This window comes from Xenopus laevis, chromosome 4L (genome assembly GCF_017654675.1).
Source record: "Xenopus laevis strain J_2021 chromosome 4L, Xenopus_laevis_v10.1, whole genome shotgun sequence".
NCBI lineage: Eukaryota > Metazoa > Chordata > Amphibia > Anura > Pipidae > Xenopus > Xenopus laevis.
In genome coordinates, this window is record NC_054377.1 from 43,969,025 (window position 1) to 43,988,581 (window position 19,557).

General features: G+C 42.6%; 1 protein-coding gene across 1 annotated transcript; it reads right to left on the minus strand.

Moving 5' to 3' along the window:
• Nucleotides 1-279: 279 nt before the first annotated feature.
• Nucleotides 280-2,135, minus strand: LOC108714021 (metallothionein-like). Its single transcript, XM_018257847.2, has 3 exons — nucleotides 1,979-2,135; nucleotides 1,285-1,350; nucleotides 280-501 (listed from the first exon to the last, which is right to left on the minus strand). Exons 1-3 carry the CDS (start codon nucleotides 2,007-2,009, stop codon nucleotides 410-412), a joined length of 189 nt encoding a protein of 62 aa, XP_018113336.1. The 5' UTR covers nucleotides 2,010-2,135; the 3' UTR covers nucleotides 280-409.
• Nucleotides 2,136-19,557: the final 17,422 nt, after the last annotated feature.

The following is a 19,557-nucleotide window of genomic DNA, read 5'->3' on the forward strand; positions in this document are numbered from 1 at the left end:
TGCATTGTAAGATTGTACTGTGCTTAAGATTGCTACCTTTGAAAAAAGAATACAGCTTTTCTTTTCTTTTTATCTTTTTGTATTAACTAAATTGGCATCAGCCATAAAGGAAAATCTCAAGTAATGTCAGTGCAGCAATGTAACCTAAATCAAATACCACTGATAAGCCTACTGTCTAGTTTTTGTAAAACTTATTTGCACACATCCCCATATTTTCAAAATCAGTTTCTGTATAACAAACTAAATTTAATTACGATTTAGGAGATAGGACTGCAGAAATGGTAAACATAAATTTTATTAAAAAAAACATAAGAAATACTACATGACATGTTACAACATGTCAAAACATTGCATTGATTAGTAAGTACATATAAAACATAATCATTTAGTGATTTAAAGGATTTCTGGATTAGTTGCAGCAGCTGCACTTTTCTTTCCCCTGTGCACATTGGCAGCCTTTGCTGCATTTACTGCACTCAGTCGGACAGCATGAACAGCAGCCTGTAGAAAGAGAAGCCATTAGAATCAGAGAAATAAAGTAACAAAGGTCTCATGAAGAGCATGCACCGGGAAATGAATACCATAGATCCCCGGAACTACATGCACCCAAACATCAGATTCCAGAAATAGCAGGCACTGGCACTTACATATCATAAACCCTTTATAAAAACGGACTTTCCTTTTATTAACTCATTCCCCATATTTATCACTCAGTGGCAGATTTGTAGTCTCCTGCTTTAACTCAAATTGCTGTGGCCCTATATCAGAATGCTAAATACAGAAACAATTTTTCTACTGGCCTTCATTCCCCTTCTCATTCATAAATATTAGGTGGTGGTTCACCTTCACATGAACTTTTAGTATTTTACAGAATAACCAATTCTAAGCAATTGTTCAGTTGGTCTTCATTATTTATTTTTAATAGTTTTTTCGTTATTTGCCTCTTTATCTGGATCTTTCCATTTTTCAAACGGGGATCACTGACCCCATCTAAAAAACCAAATGCTCTGTAAAGCTACACATTTATTTTTTTTGCTACTTTTTATTACTCGTCTTTTGATTTAGGCCCTCTCCTATTCATATGCCTAGCAACCGGATTGCCGACAATGTAAACTGGAGAGCTGCTTAATAAAAAGCGAAATAACAGAAAAACGACAAGTAATAAAAAATGAAAAGCAACTGCAAATCGTCACTCTCTACATGATAGTAAAAGTTAATTCAAAGGTGAACAAACCCTTTAATAAAGTCAGTTTGTATATTGTGCATACAAACACTAATACTTACTTTTCTTGCAGCTTGTGCATTTGCAGTTTGCGCATTTGCAGGAATCTCCACAACTGCAGGAGGCACCTAGATTTAAGAACAGAGAGCCCATTAAAGAAGACTGCAAGATAAGCCAATTAAAAGCCCTAGCATTGGTCCCTAAAGACCCAACTGTATGAAGAAGTCTACCCAATATACCCTGGATTGTCTCCATTCAATATATATATATATATATATATATATATATATATATATATATATATATATATATATATATATATATATATATATATATATATATATATATATAAAATATATATGTGATAATCACCAGTTGTTCCCCAATCTGTATGACTGTACAAGTTGCCCCAGTCCCCCAGTTTCATTATGCAAACCTTGCTTGTTAATTTAAAGAAAGACCCCGTTTTCATAATTTCATAGTAATGCACTGCATACTTTGCTGGTGCTATGAATAAATAAATGATGGCTATATAATACATGGAAATGTAGCTCTTCCATTAATAGAGAGCACTATTGTTGGTCTTACGATCGCCTCAGTATTAAAATGAGTAGCCAAATGAAGAAGGTTTAATGCAGAGTAAGGCAATACTCTGTGTCCCTATTTTACAGCCAGAACAAGTTATGGCTTCAGTTATTCTGGCAATGCCCCAGGCAGACAGCAATTCCCTAAGAAACGTGTACAATATTTGCTTACCGTTTGCACAGTCACAGCTCTGAGGGTCCATTGCTTCTCTGGTCAGTTAGACAGTAACAATCAGTGTGCGTCTCTAATGACTCTCTGGGCAGCAGTGTAAAGGCTACTGCTCTGCCTCTTGTATATACACATGTCCTGTGGCTGAGTGCAAAGAAGAAGAAACACCCCCCATGCAGCACGTGTGCACAGCCTCTGCACAAACACTCCCTCGGCAGCAGTGTGCACACTGCACACTCATAGCAGAGATAGTGCCGAGTGAACTGTTAGAAATCAGCCTAATAGCAGCCGTAGGGAGGAGTGAGGCACTGAATGTTCAGAATCTTTACAGTTGTCACTTCCAAAAGTGTTACTGTTTTTTCTCATATGTGTTTGTGAAATCAAGATTACTTTTACACACAGCTAGTGTTCTTGGCCCCTGTATTGTTTACACCTCAAATTTAGACAATAACTCCTGCATTGTTCACACATGTAATCCCTCCCTGCATTGTTCACATCTATGACACCTTAATTGTTCACACCCCTAAACTCTGCACTGTTCCCTGTGTGTGTCATACTCTACCTACCCTATTCTGCCTTTGTGTGCCCATTTCTGCCTTCCCTATGTTCCCTATGTGTGTGCCATACTCTGCCTGTGTGTGCCCTGCTCTGCATGTGGAACATAAGCCTGGTAGGGGATTGTTCTGGGGTTTGTTAGGATTTGAAAATTATTTTTAGGGACCCCTAAGGTGTTTAATCATGTGCTGGAGCAGGGCTGTCCAACTGGCGACCCCCCCCCCCTTATGTGGCCCTCCACAAAGTCTGCCTGCTGTGTCTGTTTACCATTTGTAAGCCTTAAAAGGTATCACTACAGAGATTAACTGGCCCCTGCATTATTTAAACCTCAAATTCACGCTGTAATCCTGTAATGGAAGATGGTGAATTTACCCCACGCGATGTCCAAGATGGCGACCTCCTGCTCCACCATGCGGTTCTTCCTGGTCGCAATGTGACGGCGTCAGAAACGAGTCGCTCCCGGATTGGTCGCCGGCGACGGAATGGACGCCGGCGTCAGAATGTGCGTCGGCGTCAGGACGCCAACGTGAGGACGCCGGCGTCAGCGTCATGACGTCATCGCGTCAAGTTTTGGCGCCAACTTTGGACTATTTATTCCTGACTGCCCTTTACCTCCTTGCCCAATTATAGGTCTATCTTGCATAGTTCCTGGGTGTGATTTACTGCTTTCTGATTATCTGTGTACCGACTTCTTGCCTGTTTTATGACTCTGATTCTTGCCGCCTGTATTTGACCATTTGCCTGTTTTCGACCATCCTCTTGATAAATCCTTTTGTACCGCAAACTTGGTGTTTTGCCTCCTCCTTGGTCCGCACTACATCGGAGCCTTCGGGCCCTGACAGTATAATTGGGCCATGGACCCCTCGGAGGAGCCTCAAGTTCCAACCGATGTCGGCAGAGCCGTTCGTGGATTGGCTTCTCGCATGCACTCCTATGAAGCCCAGCAAACCCACTTCGGCCAGTCACTAGAAGCGATCTTGGAGAAGCTGTCTGCCTTATCTCCTGTGGCTCCAGTTCCTATGCCAGTTCCTGCAACCCCGCTCCAGGTTTCCGAGCCTCGCATCCCTGCACCTCCTCCCTACAGCGGTGATCCGGAATCATGCCGTGGTTTCATCAACCAGTGTGAAATCCAATTCACCCTGCTTCCAGGTCAGTTCATCTCGGAGCGAGCAAAGGTGGGCTATATTATCACCCGCCTGCAAGGGAAAGCTCTGGAGTGGGCTTCTCCTCTTTGGGAGAAGGAGGATCCGGTAATCGATGATGCCAGGGCCTTCATCCGGGACCTTCGCACAGTATTCAATGCTCCTGGTCGGGCTACTTCTGCCTCTGCCCGTTTATTCCAGCTGCAGCAAGGGACTCGTTCAGTTCCTGAATATGCCATTGAGTTCCGAACTCTCGTGGCAGAAACTTCGTGGAATAACGATGGATACCATGCTGCCTTTTACAACGGTCTGGCGATGCGCATCAAGAACGATCTCGTATCCCGTGAGATTCCGCCTCGATGGGAGGACCTTGTTGCGTTGGCTGTAAAGGTTGACACCCGACAGAGGGAGTTCCAAGTCGAACTTGACAGGGATCGTGCTAGGAAGTTTTCCAGGTTTCAACCCACCCTGGCTCCACGCTTCCAAAGACCCCTTCTCCCCAGTCCGGCTTCAAATCTTCTTCCTCCTCCTCCTGTGACACCTGCTACTTCTTCTTTGCCATCTGAAGAACCAATGCAGATCGGTCGGGCACGCCTTTCCGAACAGGAGAAGCTACGGAGAAGGGCTGCTGGGTTATGCCTCTACTGTGGGGGAAAAGCTCACTTCGCCCAAGAATGCCCAGTGAAGCCGGGAAACTCCAAAACCTAGGTAAGCTTGGGGAGACTTACCTGGGTGGAATTTGTTCTTCTCCCCATTCATCTGCTCAACGTTTTCTTCTCCCTGTTCAAATCCAGTTCGGCTCCAAGAAGATTTCTTCTCAGGCATTCCTTGATTCTGGTGCTGCAGGCAACTTCATGGATCGTGCCTTTGCTGACAACCATGTCATTCCGCTTCAACCTTTGACAACCCCTCTTCGTGTCCTGGCGATTGATGATCGTCCCCTTTCTTCTGCCATCATCTCACAGTCTACTCAGGAACTTTCCTTCAAGGTGGGCACTATGCATTTGGAGAGACTGTCTTTTCTTCTTATTGATTGCCCTTCAACTCCTGTGGTCCTGGGATTGCCTTGGCTGTGTGTTCATAATCCAGTTATTGATTGGTCCATCTCACAAATATCTCGTTGGAGTCCATTTTGTGTACACAACTGTTTGCCTGCTGCCCCTGTCATCAAAGTTTCTTCTGTGTCTTCGAATTCTTCTCTTCCTCCTGTGTACCAAGCCTTTTCCGATGTCTTTGATAAAAAGTCCGCTGAGACTCTCCCACCTCATCGCCCCTATGATTGTCCTATCGAACTTTTACCCGGCTCTATGCCTCCTCGAGGCCGCACTTATCCGCTTTCTCCCTCCGAAACTTCTGCTATGAAGTCCTATATTCAGGAGAATCTGCAAAGAGGTTTCATTCGTCCTTCCACCTCCCCTGCTGGAGCAGGATTCTTCTTTGTTGAAAAGAAAGACGGAAGTTTGCGGCCTTGCATTGACTACAGGGGGTTAAATAAAATCACCGTAAAGAACAGATATCCCCTTCCTCTCATCTCTGAACTTTTTGATCAGCTCAAGGGGGCTAGTTTCTTTACCAAGTTGGATCTACGTGGGGGCCTACAATCTCATTCGGATTCGCGAGGGAGATGAATGGAAGACCGCTTTTAATACTCGTGATGGCCACTACGAGTATCTCGTCATGCCCTTCGGTCTTTGCAATGCTCCTGCGGTCTTCCAAGAATTAGTTAATGATATTTTCCGTGATCTTCTGGGACAGTGTGTGGTCGTGTACTTAGACGACATTCTTATTTTTTCCAGAAACCTTTTCGATCATCGTTGTCAAGTACGTGAAGTTCTTTCCAGATTGAGGAAAAACAATCTCTTTGCCAAGCTGGAAAAATGCACCTTCGAAGTTTCTTCTATTCCTTTTCTTGGCTACATCATTTCTCCTCAAGGTTTTAAGATGGATCACGCCAAAGTTTCTGCAATTTTGGATTGGCCCCTTCCCACGAGTGTTAAGGCAGTCCAGAGGTTTATCGGCTTCGCCAACTATTATAGACAATTTATCAAAAACTTCTCTTCCAAGATCCATCCAATTCTGGCCTTGATCCGTAAAGGGAGTAAACCTCAACTCTGGCCTCCTCTAGCTCTCGAAGCCTTCAAGACCCTCAAGGAAGCCTTTTCTTCTGCTCCTATTCTTCGACATCCTGAACCCTTACAACCCTTCTTCATTGAAGTCGATGCCTCCGATGTGGGTGCCGGTGCTGTTTTGTCCCAAAGATCTTCCTCTGACGGGAAACTCCACCCGTGTGCTTTTTTCTCTAAAAAATTTTCTTCCCCTGAGCAGAACTACGATGTAGGCAATCGGGAGTTACTTGCCGTAAAGTTGGCCTTGGAAGAATGGAGACATTTGCTTGAGGGTTCTTCTATTCCTGTGACTATCTTCACCGACCACAAGAACCTTGAGTTTATTCAATCCCTCAAGCGCCTCAATCCCCGGCAAGCCAGGTGGGCACTTTTCTTCTCCCGTTTTAATTTTATTATCACTTTTCGTCCTGGCTCCAGAAACAGGAAGGCTGACGCTCTGTCCAGAAGCTTTGCCCCTGAAGATTCCTGTCCTGAAGATCCTGTACCCATTGTACCTTCTACCAAGATTATCGCCGCCATTTTTCCCTCCTGTGCCTCTCAGTTACTTTCTGCTCAGTCTTCGGCTCCTGCAGAGACCCCTCCTGGTGTTGCCTTTGTCCCTCCGGAATTTCGTCTTGACATCTTATCCCAAGCTCACAGTTCCAAACAGGCTGGTCATCCTGGGATTAAGAAGACAACTGAACTCTTGTCCCGTTTGCTCTGGTGGCCGTCCCTAAGGAAAGATGTCAAAGACTTTGTTTTGTCCTGTTCCACCTGTGCTGTCTCCAAGTCCGGACATTCTCCTCCCAAGGGTTTACTCTTGCCTCTTCCCATTCCATCTCGACCTTGGACTCATTTGGCGATGGATTTCATTGTCGATCTCCCTGTTTCATCTGGTCACACTGTCATCTGGGTGGTGATCGACAGATTCAGCAAAATGGTTCACTTCACGCCCCTCCGGAAACTGCCTTCTGCTCCTGAACTCTCTGGACTTTTCATCAAACATATATTCCGTCTTCATGGTTTTCCTACCGAGATTGTGTCCGATCGGGGGTCCCAGTTTATTTCCAAGTTTTGGAGGTCTCTTTGCAAAGCCCTTAACATTTCTCTTCAATTTTCTTCCGCCTACCACCCACAGTCGAATGGAGCCGCTGAACGGGTTAATCAGGCCTTGGAACAGTTTCTTCGTTGTCATGTGTCCTTGTGCCAGGATGATTGGTCGGATCTCCTTCCCTGGGCTGAATTTGCCCACAACAACGCCCTGCATTCTTCTTCCCAGAACTCTCCTTTCTTCTGTGTTTATGGTCTCAATCCTTTGGCATTTTCTCAGGATCTTCTTCTTACCAATGTACCTGCGGCCAATGACCAAGCTGCTCACATGTTGGCTATTTGGCATGCTACTGCGGCAAACTTGGAGAAGAGTTCCCTGGTGCAGAAAAAGTTTGCTGACAAGAGAAGGATTTCTTCCCCTCCATACATTCCTGGTGATAAAGTTTTTCTTTCCACACGCAACATCCGTCTCAAGATTCCTACACCCAAGCTTGGTCCTAAATTCATCGGTTCGTCTTCAACTCCCTCCTGAACTGCGGATACCCAATGTTTTTCATGTGTCCCTGCTTAAACCTGCCATGTCTTGTTCTTCTTCTTCTTCTTCCCCAGCTCCTGTTTTGGTTGACGATCATATGGAATTTGAAGTCAAAAGAATCCTGGACTCTCGTATTTCCCGGGGCATTCTTCAATATCTTATCGAGTGGAAGGGGTTCGGTCCTGAGGAGTGTTCTTGGGTGAGAAGTTCCGACGTACATGCACCTGTCCTGGTTCGTAAGTTCCACAGACTCTTTCCTTCCTCCCCTAGCCTCGGTGGTCCTGAGGCCCCCCCTAAGGAGGGGGGTACTGTAATGGAAGATGGTGAACTTACCCCACGCGATGTCCAAGATGGCGACCTCCTGCTCCACCATGCGGTTCTTCCTGGTCGCAATGTGACGGCGTCAGAAACGAGTCGCTCCCGGATTGGTTGCCGGCGACGGAATGGACGCCGGCGTCAGAATGTGCGTCGGCGTCAGGACGCCAACGTGAGGACGCCGGCGTCAGCGTCATGACGTCATCGCGTCAAGTTTTGGCGCCAACTTTGGACTATTTATTCCTGACTGCCCTTTACCTCCTTGCCCAATTATAGGTCTATCTTGCATAGTTCCTGGGTGTGATTTACTGCTTTCTGATTATCTGTGTACCGACTTCTTGCCTGTTTTACGACTCTGATTCTTGCCGCCTGTATTTGACCATTTGCCTGTTTTCGACCATCCTCTTGATAAATCCTTTTGTACCGCGAACTTGGTGTTTTGCCTCCTCCTTGGTCCGCACTACATCGGAGCCTTCGGGCCCTGACAAATCCCCTGTATTGTTCACACCTGTGACCCCCACTGCATTGTTCAGACTTGTGACACTTCTATTGTTCACACCCTAAAGCCTGTACTGTTCACACCTGAGACCCAGACTGAAACTACTCACATTATTCACCTGTTCACACATAATACAAAATGCTAATGGGGCACTAGCACTGTTTCACTGTATGTAGCTCATATTCGACTGGTCCTGATTTTCCTGTCTCCTGCTCTGTTCTGTCTTCCCTATGCTCCCTGTGTGTGTCATACTTTGCCTGCTCTTTGCACCCTGTGTTTGCCATACTCTGCCTGACCTATGATCCCAATGGAACATAAGCCTGGTATTTGTTCTGGGGGTTTGTTAGCATGTGAAAATTATTGTTAGGGGCCCCTAAGGTGTTTAATCATATGCTGGGGTACTGTATTATAAACAGGGGAGGAGGAGGCATATGGATTTAAGGGTATGTCTTAATATGACTTAACTTTTTTTACATGTGAGTGGTATCCCTGCCGGTGCCGGGCCAAGGTAGTTTGGAACCCTAGGCAAGAGCTTCAATCAGCACCCCCCTGTCCTGCATTACCATTTACCTCCTTACCATGATGGTTTTTAAATAAAGAAAGCAAGAAAATGTACTACACTTTTTCATTTATATTACTGCCCCCTGTACCTGTACCAGCAAGCCCAGCAGCCATCCATAATACAGCCCCCCCCTTTACATGTGCCAGCAGCCATGTAATAATACAGCCCCCTGTACCTGTGCCAGTAGCCATCCATCATGCTGCCCCCCACCCCATACCTGTGATCTGATCACATCATATTGCCCCCAAGTATTTTTGTACCTGTGCCAGCGCCCAGCCCAGCAGCAACAGCAAACATATGGCCCCTGGCCCCAATCTGTACCTGGCTGTGCCAGCAGGAAGCTTCACACTTTCACAGTAATAGAAGAATGTCTTCAGTTCAGTGCAACTGTGCAAGGCTGAGAGCAGCAAGCGTGAGCCACACCAAGCAGGTCGCCAGCTCTCTGCCTCTCTCTGACACCCAATCGCATCAGTGACGTCATTGACGCAAATACGCACATCGCGCTGCACTGCCGGACCACACATAAGGAGCTGTTACTTGCTGGCAAGAGGGAGAAGGTGGGGGATTCCACCCGACTGAATGACCATGATTACTGAAACAAATAATTAAATAAACGCTTGAAAAAAATGAAACCCCCCCATTAAAAGTGCGCCTCTCAATGATGGCGTCCTAGACAGCCTCCTACTCTGCCTACCCCTAGTTCCGGCCCTGATCCCTGCAGTGAGCACCAACCATCTGTTTTTTTGGTGTGCTATTAATGTGGACATGGTCTTACGGTAACATGGGTGTGCTTTAAAGTGGGTGTGGTCTAAAAACAGGGAGTGGCTAACACTGGCTTCCATTATCGGCCCTCCACCATGTAGATTAGAAAAATCCCGGCCCTCTGTACTATATAAATTGGACAGCACTGCGGGCACACACTTTGGGACTATTTATAAGAATAGCTGAATAGCATCCATTATTTGTTAGGTGGAGTGGATATGCAGGAACAGGAATGGCAGGGATTTCATAGGACTCTAATTTAGATATAGAAAGGAGATAAGTATGCATTTAAAGTATTATAATGAACACCCTCCTGATGTCTCCACTGGGATATGCAGTCATATTATTCATTCAGCCATCCTGTGGAACTAAAGGTACTAAATTCACCACAAGCAGCAAATCCTACTTTACTTACAAAAGAAATTTTTTGGCAACCTTTAATCTGGGCCCACGTGGGTAGAAAATGCTGGCCAATTGTACAGAATAATTTTACAGACTATCTGAAATATGCCTTCATGTACTTTTCCATACATACCTAATTCAAATTATAATCTAAATAGAATTGTGTAGATTGTGTTTGAACATGTTGGTTAATCCATTATGCCACTCGTAGCTTGTAAAATAAAGTAAAGTAGACCCTCATGTGCAGATGTCATGTCATGGCTTATTTACTAGTAGTGGGCACATTTGTACCTGGGCAGTAACCACAGTAATTAGTCAGCAATTAGCTTTGTTGAGTCAACTGTGGAAACATTAATAAAAGTTAAAATGTGATTGCCATGGCTTAATTCCAAGGTGTAAACGTAACCCCCATGCTTTTATTCCCACTCAGATCTGTACAATATAAACTAAAAATATATAGAATTTAGGTTTTGGGTTCTAAAAAGGGAATTATTACTTCAAAATATGACAGGAGTCCTATATCCAATTTTGGAATTTCAATACCCCAAATTTCCCTGTAGTTGTTCTTTAGGTATTGCAGGGGTTTGGTGAAGATGGTAACAGTGACGGCAGACAATGTAAAGAGACCAAAGGAAGAAATGTAGGTGTGCAACACTAAGACAGATTGATAAGTATCTATCTATATACTGTATATGTACACAGTAAATGGCCATCACATTTTTTTAATTGTATCCTAGAAGACCCCTAGCCAGTGCAAGCAGAGTCCTACTTTTAGAATAGATAAATCAAGAATCTTAAATCATTTTTTTATTGTAACAAGCTTAACAAAGAAACATAGAGGTATCATAGCAAACGTTTTGGAATAAGGCACTCAAATAAATCTTAGCACATAAAATCGTGGATGACCTGTAAATTTGTGTGCCCGCAGTCCCACCCCCCTCCCCCACGGGGTCTGTTTCCTCTGTATCAATGCCATTGACTTGTATAATGAAAAACTGATATTTGCCAGTTTCTACTGCTGTTGGCAGAAATGTTAGCAGCAGTTCCAGGCAACTCCAAGACAACAAATAATCATGTAACCAAAATGTCACCCAAAGTGAATTTCATAGTTAGTTCTTCACCTGCTCTGGGTCTGCTTTGAGAGGAAGCAGTCCCAAGCTGGAATCTATGCAACATTTTATGAATACACAAAAGTACTGCAGTTATAAAACAATTGCTAAAACACATGTGAGTAAGTAAATGAAGGTGCCATAAAGATGCCCCATTGCAGACGCAGAGCCCTTCAGTTACAGCAGCTGCACTTCTTGCTTCCCTTTTCACAGTGGCAGCCCTGGCTGCATTTGCTGCATTCAGCTGGACAGCAGGAACAGCAGCCTGTGTGGGAAAAGGGAAAACAGTGGGCAGAGTTAGAGCAAGACCAAGCAGTCACAAACATGTTACCAGTACATAAGCAAAAAAAAAGTTTTGTTTTTTTTTACTAAACTTCCATACATATGAGAAATCTCTACAATAAGTTACAGGCAATATACAACTATGCTCAGCATGGATATGATTGCATTAAATTGCGATCTGAATTATTTGGAAAATAAAAAAGAGATTCATAATATGATTAAAAAAACTTATGGGTTGGTGAGGATTTTGTGGGTCCATGGTGAGGATTTTGTGGGTCTGAATGACTAATTTTCTATCTAGATTCACAGAGAGAGAGAAAGAGAGGCACAAAACCCAATTCTGTATTCAGACCTATTATTTCCATGTTAAGTATTCAACTCATTTCCAATAAACAGCACTTACTTTTCTTGCAAGACGTGCACTTGCAATTGCTGCAACTGCAGGTAGTACCACAGGAGCAAGAAGCACCTTGAAGAGAAGAAAGAAGGTTACAGTATATGGAACACACACATGGATAAAGACATTTATAACATTCACGGATACATCTCCATTTACGTGATGGAAATAATACATTGGGGCTCATTTATTAACGCAGCGCATAATTGGACGCAAAATTAGACTGCGCCATCACAAGCGACACCACAAATATATTTGCGTGTTATTGCGCTTATCACTTAGCTTTTGCGATGGCTTTTTTTATGCACTTTGCGCAAAAGATTGGGCATTTATGTCGCAAGCTATGCCGTGTTTGAGAGGGGCGTGTCTGGGGGCGTGGCTACAATGCACGTGTACTGCGGCCGTCACAGAGTTGCGTCTATATATTCGCACATTTGCGCCCACACAACAGCACCACAATTTTTACGACAGCCTCTTGGTGGCGTAATAGTAACGCTCTTCATAATAGCTGCGCTAGTTTGTTCGCATTTTTGCGATTCATGTTGATTGAATGTCAATTTTACTTATGTGTGCAGGGCAATACTGCTAAATTGGGTTCTGGCAATTAGTGTCTGCTGCCTGTTGGTGGGGATGTTTGTTTTTCAGATGACAAATGCTGTGTCTATTACTCCAGTTTCTATTGAAAGCCTAACCTTTTCATATCTGAATCTATTACTGAAATCAATGCATGTTTGCTAGGGTAATTTGGACCCTAGCAAACACATTGCTAAAACTGCAAACAAGAGAACTGCTAAATAAAAAGCTAATTAAAACAAACTCTACAACTAATGGAAAATGATAACCACTAACCAAATGTTAAACTAAAAGATAACTCAAAGGAGAACAAGCAACCAGGTCTCGCCCCCAACATTTTAAAAGAGACCAAGGTTCCTTTAAGAGTTCCAGGATGCCGAAAAACCTTTGGAAGCAAAGAAATATTTGTGTAAAAATAAACGCAGGTGGGGCACATTGAACGCAATATGCGCGATAGGTAGCGCAACTAAAATAAGATGTGTGTTCATACATGCGCACAACTAAGCCTTACCTTTGCGGACTTCCAGAGCGCACAATTTATTATAAGCATTCCGACAACTGAGATGCAGTTCCGCGCCGTCGCAACTGCCTGCGTCTACAACAGCGCACAATCGCACTTTTTAAGGTATCTTGCAGGGTTGTGCGTAACATTAATAAATACTCGCATGCTCTGGGCAAATATCAGACCTCTGCGCTCTTTTTAGCGCTGCGCTAATAAATGAGCCCCATTGTGTCCTATCTAATGCTAATATTTCATTATAAATTGCTGTAGGGTTTGTTTGTTTGTTTGTTTCCCTAGCAAAGTTAACGTAAACCATCACTTTCCTTCTCCTTTAATGTTATTTGATTCACAGCAGAACACCATTGCCTCCCTTTGACACTTGCATCCCTGCACTTCCTGTGGCATGGAATATTGAAAACATCAGTAAAACTCCAAAAGGCATTACCTTAGGCATAGTTATCAAAGTGTAAATCAAAGTGAACCCAGTTTTCACGCTTTGATAAATATGTCCCTAAAATAGCTGTATAGAGTATAAAGAGAATAGAGAGTTGGGGAGTTTTCTTCTGTTCAACACCAGAGCGTTCTGTTTTCACTCTTTGATAAATCTGTAACATATATTTTCAGCATATAGATATGGGACCTATTATCCAGAATGCTCAGGACCTAGGGTTTTCCAGATAAGGGGTCTTTACTTTACTTTAAATCTATTACAAATATTTCAAGCATTAATTAAACCCAATACAATTGTTTGCTTCCAAAAATTATTAATTATATATTAATTAGGAACAAGTACAAGGTACTACTTTAATTTTACAGAGAAAAAGGAAATTATTTTTAAAAATTATAATTATTTGATTAAAATTGGCTGTATGGCATATGGCCTTTACATAATTCAGGAGCTTTCTGGATAACAGGTTTTTAGGTAACACATCCCATACATCAGGAATGTCCAACCTACAGCTCTGTGGGTTTTCTAGTACAAATGTAATAAAACATATTTGACCTAAGAAGACCTTGAAACATGTACTTAATCTGAAGCGCTGGGTAACTTACTGGCACTTTATAAATAAATCATAATAATGAAGTATGGCACAGTCAGTTGTCTTAGCAAATAAAGCTATAACCTTTTATTGCTTATGAATCCTCCCCTATATGCTCTTACCTGTTTCACACTTGCAGTCCTGAGGGTCCATGTTATGTCTAGTTGGTGTTTCTCTGATGTTCTGGGAATCTGTATGAAGTTTAGGGCTCGGGAGCTAGTTTATATACACAATGTGAGACTGAGTGCAAGATAATGACGTGTGTAAACACACCCCTGCACCACGTGTGCACAGTCACAGCATAAACAGGACTGAGTGAAAAACGGATGCCTGGGGTTACCCACTGTAACTGCTGTGTCATTCTAAGTGTGAATCAGCAGACTGATAGTCTAGTGACAGTCAAGAGGAGTTCTGATATGTGATAGCTTAGTCACACAGCCAGTTCACATGTTGTAGATAAAAAGAGAATTTGTAAATCATTAAAACTCTAGGGGAATGTAATAAAATTCGGAAAGAAAAAAATTCACATCTCGCAATGTAATATTCGTCCTTAAACTGTTATTGCATTGCGAATTTAATTGCTCATTGCGAATTTTAATTGCACACTTTTAAGATGCTCGAAGGTGTTTTGGAGCAAACATAACTTTTTCAGTAAGAAGTTTTATTAAATTTACTGCACATTGGCCCAAACTATAAAATTTGCAAAATTTCTTCCACGGTTGGATGAGGCCGATAAACAGTTTCCAGGTTCACAAAAGCTACATTAAATTCGTGCAAAACAAAATTTGTTTGCGCAAAGGCATAACTTTTCACATTGCGAATGGTTTTCCGTTACCGACTTTTATATTACTCCCCAAATCTAATTGCAAATAGTACAAAGACAACATATCAGATGTTAAAATTTAAAAATGTCATTGATTTTTCAAAAATATATTCTCATTTTAAATTTGACGGCAGCAACAGCTTTCAAAAAAGTTGCACCTGAGGGCCCAAAGATCATGGCTATAAATCCTTGGCTTTTTGCTTCATTCCTTGTGTACAGAGATTTCTCTGGATTCTCTGAAACTATTGATGTTATCATCCCCAAAAACGTTTCGATTTTACATCGCAAAGGATCCATTTCTGAAAGACCCACTCTTTTTAGCATTAAATAACTTTTTCAGTCTTTTGTTGCCTCTGTGCCAACTTTTTTGAAATGTGTCGCTGGCATTAAATTTAAAAAAAAAGATATCTTTCAGAAAACAAAATTTTACAGTTTTAACATTTATATAACATTTATACAATCTACGGTGTCTCAACTTTTTTGGAAATGGGGTTGTACATAACACTGCGGATGAGATTGAAAAAAGACACATTCCCAATTTTGTAAAAATGAAACCTGCCTAATTGCTAGCCGATATAGAAGAAGACAAAATATTTTAAAATATTTCAAAATAACATCTGAAGCCTCTCTAATTTGCCTCGGAAAGTGAAAAATTCTGGCAATCCGACCAGTCCCTGGATCAACTTTGTGTTAAAAGCTAAAATTCACTAGCCACTTGCCCAATATTTTCTTACTTAATAAAAAAGATCCAACCTTCTTTTCAGAGTTTCTAGTGTATCTACTAGTAGTTATCATGTGTATCCTTAAGCACCTCTTCTGTAGTGTAAACATTTCCAACTTGGTCAGCTTTTTTTCATAACTGCTCATCTCTGGACAGTCCTTATTTTAGTAAATCACTTTTACGAACTGGAGATCAAAACAAAGCTGCACTACATATTCCATCTCTACAGCACGTGTGCACAGCCTCTGCACAAACACTCCCTCTGCAGCAGTGTGCACACTGTACACTCATAGCGCAGACAATGCTGAGTGAACTGAAGGTCAGAAATCAGCCTAACAGCAGCCTAAAACTGGCCATAGACGCAAAGATCCGATCGTACAAATCATTGTACAAATCATCGTACAATTGACTTTCCCATCTCCCGACCTGCCACTAAACATTCCGATCAAATAAAGTACAAAAGAACAGATTAGCCGAAAGTTATGTCCGACAAAAGCTAGTGACAGTCTCCCTCTGAAAATCGTACGATCGGCAATACATGCAGAGATATTACCCGCAGCTGACAGAAATCTTTTAACCTTTCCGAACTACCAAATGACCGATCTCCGCCAGACTCTCCACACACGGTCCGAAGATCAGATCTTTGCGTCTATGGCCAGCTTTAGGGAGGAATGAAGGAGCACTGAATGTTCAGATTCTTTACAGTAGTCAGCTCCATCAGTGTTACGTTTTTGTTTTGTATGTGTTTGTGAAATCGAATGTATAAGATAAGATTATTTTTACACAGAGCTAGTGTTCAGGGTGAATATGGGAAGCTCTAGTAAGATATATCAAAAAAGTAGGGAGGGAGTAGGATAAGAGAAAGGGGGCTGGGATGAGATCGGTGTATAGAATATAGGGCCAGATTCAATTAATTGAGAAAAAGGTTTATCACGTAAAAAGTCATGGACGAGATTCAATTTGAGATGCAATTCAATTCAGAAAAACTTATCTCACTGTTTTTCCCCTGAAAACCCTACTGAAGTCTATGAATGAAAAATGGAACTGAATTTGAAGAAAAGTTTTTTCCCTCAAATTAAATCTCGTCCATGGCTTTTCACGGAATAAACCATGATACAACCTTTTCTTACTTAAAGGAACAGAAAATGAAATTGTTTTAAAGTAAACAAATACAGTATAATGCAGTGTTAAAACTGCTGTGTTTATTCAGAAACACTACTATTGTTTATATAAGGGCTATTCCACACGGGGAGATAGCGACGCGTTTGCGGTCGCGGCGACAAAGCGCCGCGACAGTCGCCGCGACCGGCGCAGGCGACAGTTTTGTATGGGCGCCTATGTAAAAACGCCTGTGCTAACCACACGAGGCGATGCGCTTTTCAACAGTCGCCTGAAAATGCCTCGCCAGGCTTTTTCAGGCGACTGTTGAAAAGCGCATCGCCTCGTGTGGTTAGCACAGGCGTTTTTACATAGGCGCCCATACAAAACTGTCGCCTGCGCCGGTCGCGGCGACTGTCGCGGCGCTTTGTCGCCGCGACCGCAAACGCGTCGCTATCTCCCCGTGTGGACTAGCCCTAAATAAGCTGCTGTGTAGCCATGGGGGCAGCTATTCAAAGGAGAAAAGGCTCAAATTACACAGCAGATAAGCTCTGTAGAACATAATGTTATCTGTTATTCACTATTTATCCTGTGCCATATACCCTTTTTTAAATTTCTGCCATTGCTAAACAGCAGCTTGTTTATTTAAACTATAGTAGTGCCACTGAAGCAAACACACCAGTTTTACCAGTGCAGGGCAACACTAAGGGGCACATTTACTATTGGTCGAATATCGAGGGTTAATTAACCCTCGATATTCGACTATCGAAGTTAAATCCTTCGACTTTGAATATCGAAGTCAAAGGATTTACTGCAATTAGTTTGATCGAACGATCGAAGGAATAATCGTTCGATCAAACGATTAAATCCTTCGAATCGAAGGATTCGAAGGATTTTAATTCATCGATCGAACGAAATTCCTTCGATCAGAAATTGGCTAGAAAGCCTATGGGGACCTTCCCCATTAGGCTGACATTGATGCTCCGTAGGTTTTGGGTGGCAAAGTAGGAGGTCGAAGTTTTTTTTAAAGAGACAGTACTTCGACTATTGAATGGTCGAATAGTCAAACGATTTTTAGTTCGTATCATTCGATTCAAAGTCGTAGTCGATGGTCGAAGTAGCCAATTCGATGGTCGAAGTAGCCAAAAAAATACTTCGAAATTCGAAGTATTTTTTATTCTATTCCTTCACTCGAGCTAAGTAAATGTTCCCCTAAATTATATTTTCACTACTTTAAAACACTTAATTTTTTGGTGTTACTGTTCCTTTAATTAAATCTGGCCCAAAGACTAGAAGGGAATAGTAGAGGGCACCTATCTGTCAGGAATCAAGGCGAGTCTGAAGGTATGAGCCTCCCCCACGCTTCCCACTGAGTTGCGCCCTGAAGGTTGGTACAGGACGGTCCCAGATAAGGAATAGCAGGAGTGCTAGGTGAGCCCGCAGAAATAACAGTTCGTAATAGGGACTCAGCACTTATCTGCAGTAGAAGAAGCGAAGTCAGGAACAAGCCGGGTCATACACAGGAAACAATCAAGAAACAGGCGCCAGTTGAGGGAAATCCAGTAGCGTAGTCAGGGAAGCCAAGGTCGAGATCAGGAGAAGCAAATACAGGAATCCAGGGATAATCAGGAGAGTAGTCAGGAACAAGCCGTAGTCGTAATCAGAATAATTCATCAGTAGAATACGCTTAGTGTCAGTAGAGACGATCACCTCGCATTGAGCCTAGGCCGGAGTGACCTTTTAACCCCAGGACGCATGTTGGCGTCAGAACGTGCACCTGCATCAGAACGAGCGCCTGCGTCCGAACGCGCGCGCGCACGTAAATGCGCGCTCGCGTCAAACCGCGCGCCCGCGTCAAAACGCGCGCGAATCAGAACACGCGCCTGAACTAGCAACAGGCGCCGGTGTGGGGATATTGGCCCGAGGAGACGTTGGCTCAGCTTGAGCCAGATCTGCTGGGACCTGACACTATCACTGCAACAATCAGCTGAGGCACTTGCTCATTGTGCATATGCTTGTGCCTCAACATATCTGCCCATTCCAGGAGCACTCTCATGATGTGGGGGCATTGTGCTCACAAGGTGGTGGTGGGGGGTCTTTAAGAGTACTGTTGTTTTCTCCAATGAAAAATATTTTGATGTGATCAAAGCCTTTAGGGATATGGCACACAAGACCTTTTGTCACCCCCGCATAGGGCTATGGCAGACAGGACCTTTTTGCAACCTGCACTTAATCTCTTCCAGCACTGGAGATAATGTCCAAAGTTACCTTTCTACCAGGTTTAATGTAAATCGCCAGTGGTAGAACATATGCACCATTTAGTAGCCCGAAGTTGCCTTGTCAATTATTTAATGATAATTAATATATGAAAGTAATAAATTACTGATACAAATTCTTTGGTCATAATTAGATATAATAATACAGTTATAATTTGCTAATAATTACTAAACCAACTAAATATTAGTATTTTCATTTGCAGAGGTGCCCAAAAAATGTGCATGATAAAAAGTGCAGCTAAGCCAGTTATCATAAAACAGTTATTGGTGGCACTCCAGTCAGGAGCCCAATAATACATATTAGTTGAAAATACAGCAACAGTCTGCAGTGGTGGAAAAAATAGGTGCAGTAGAGGGAGGAACATGCACACATATCGCTATCTAGATACAAATGAACCACAACAACCACGATGCCTAGTGAGCAGAAGAGTATAATTTTCTCATAACGTTTTAGGTTATAAAATCCCATTGGAAAAAATATACAATAATGTTTCTTACTGGTTAAAACTGATTATAAAATATTACAGGTCAATGAATATTATTACATATTGATATATTGTGATTGCAGGTAAAATAAGGTTATATTGTGGTTAAAACGTTTGTGACAAAGTATGCTCCAGTTCAGCTTGAAAGAAAGGCTTCAATGGCACCACGCACTTACCACCTCATCTTAATAGTTCCACACTGTCTATAACCTGATATCTGAGTGGACAGATTGTGGGTTTAGCTCTAATGAAGTGTGAATCCACAACTCATGTTGTACTGTACTGTTGTTTCATTTTTTTATTGCCTTACCCACATTGGGAATTAGTTGGGCCGCCATCACTAATCACG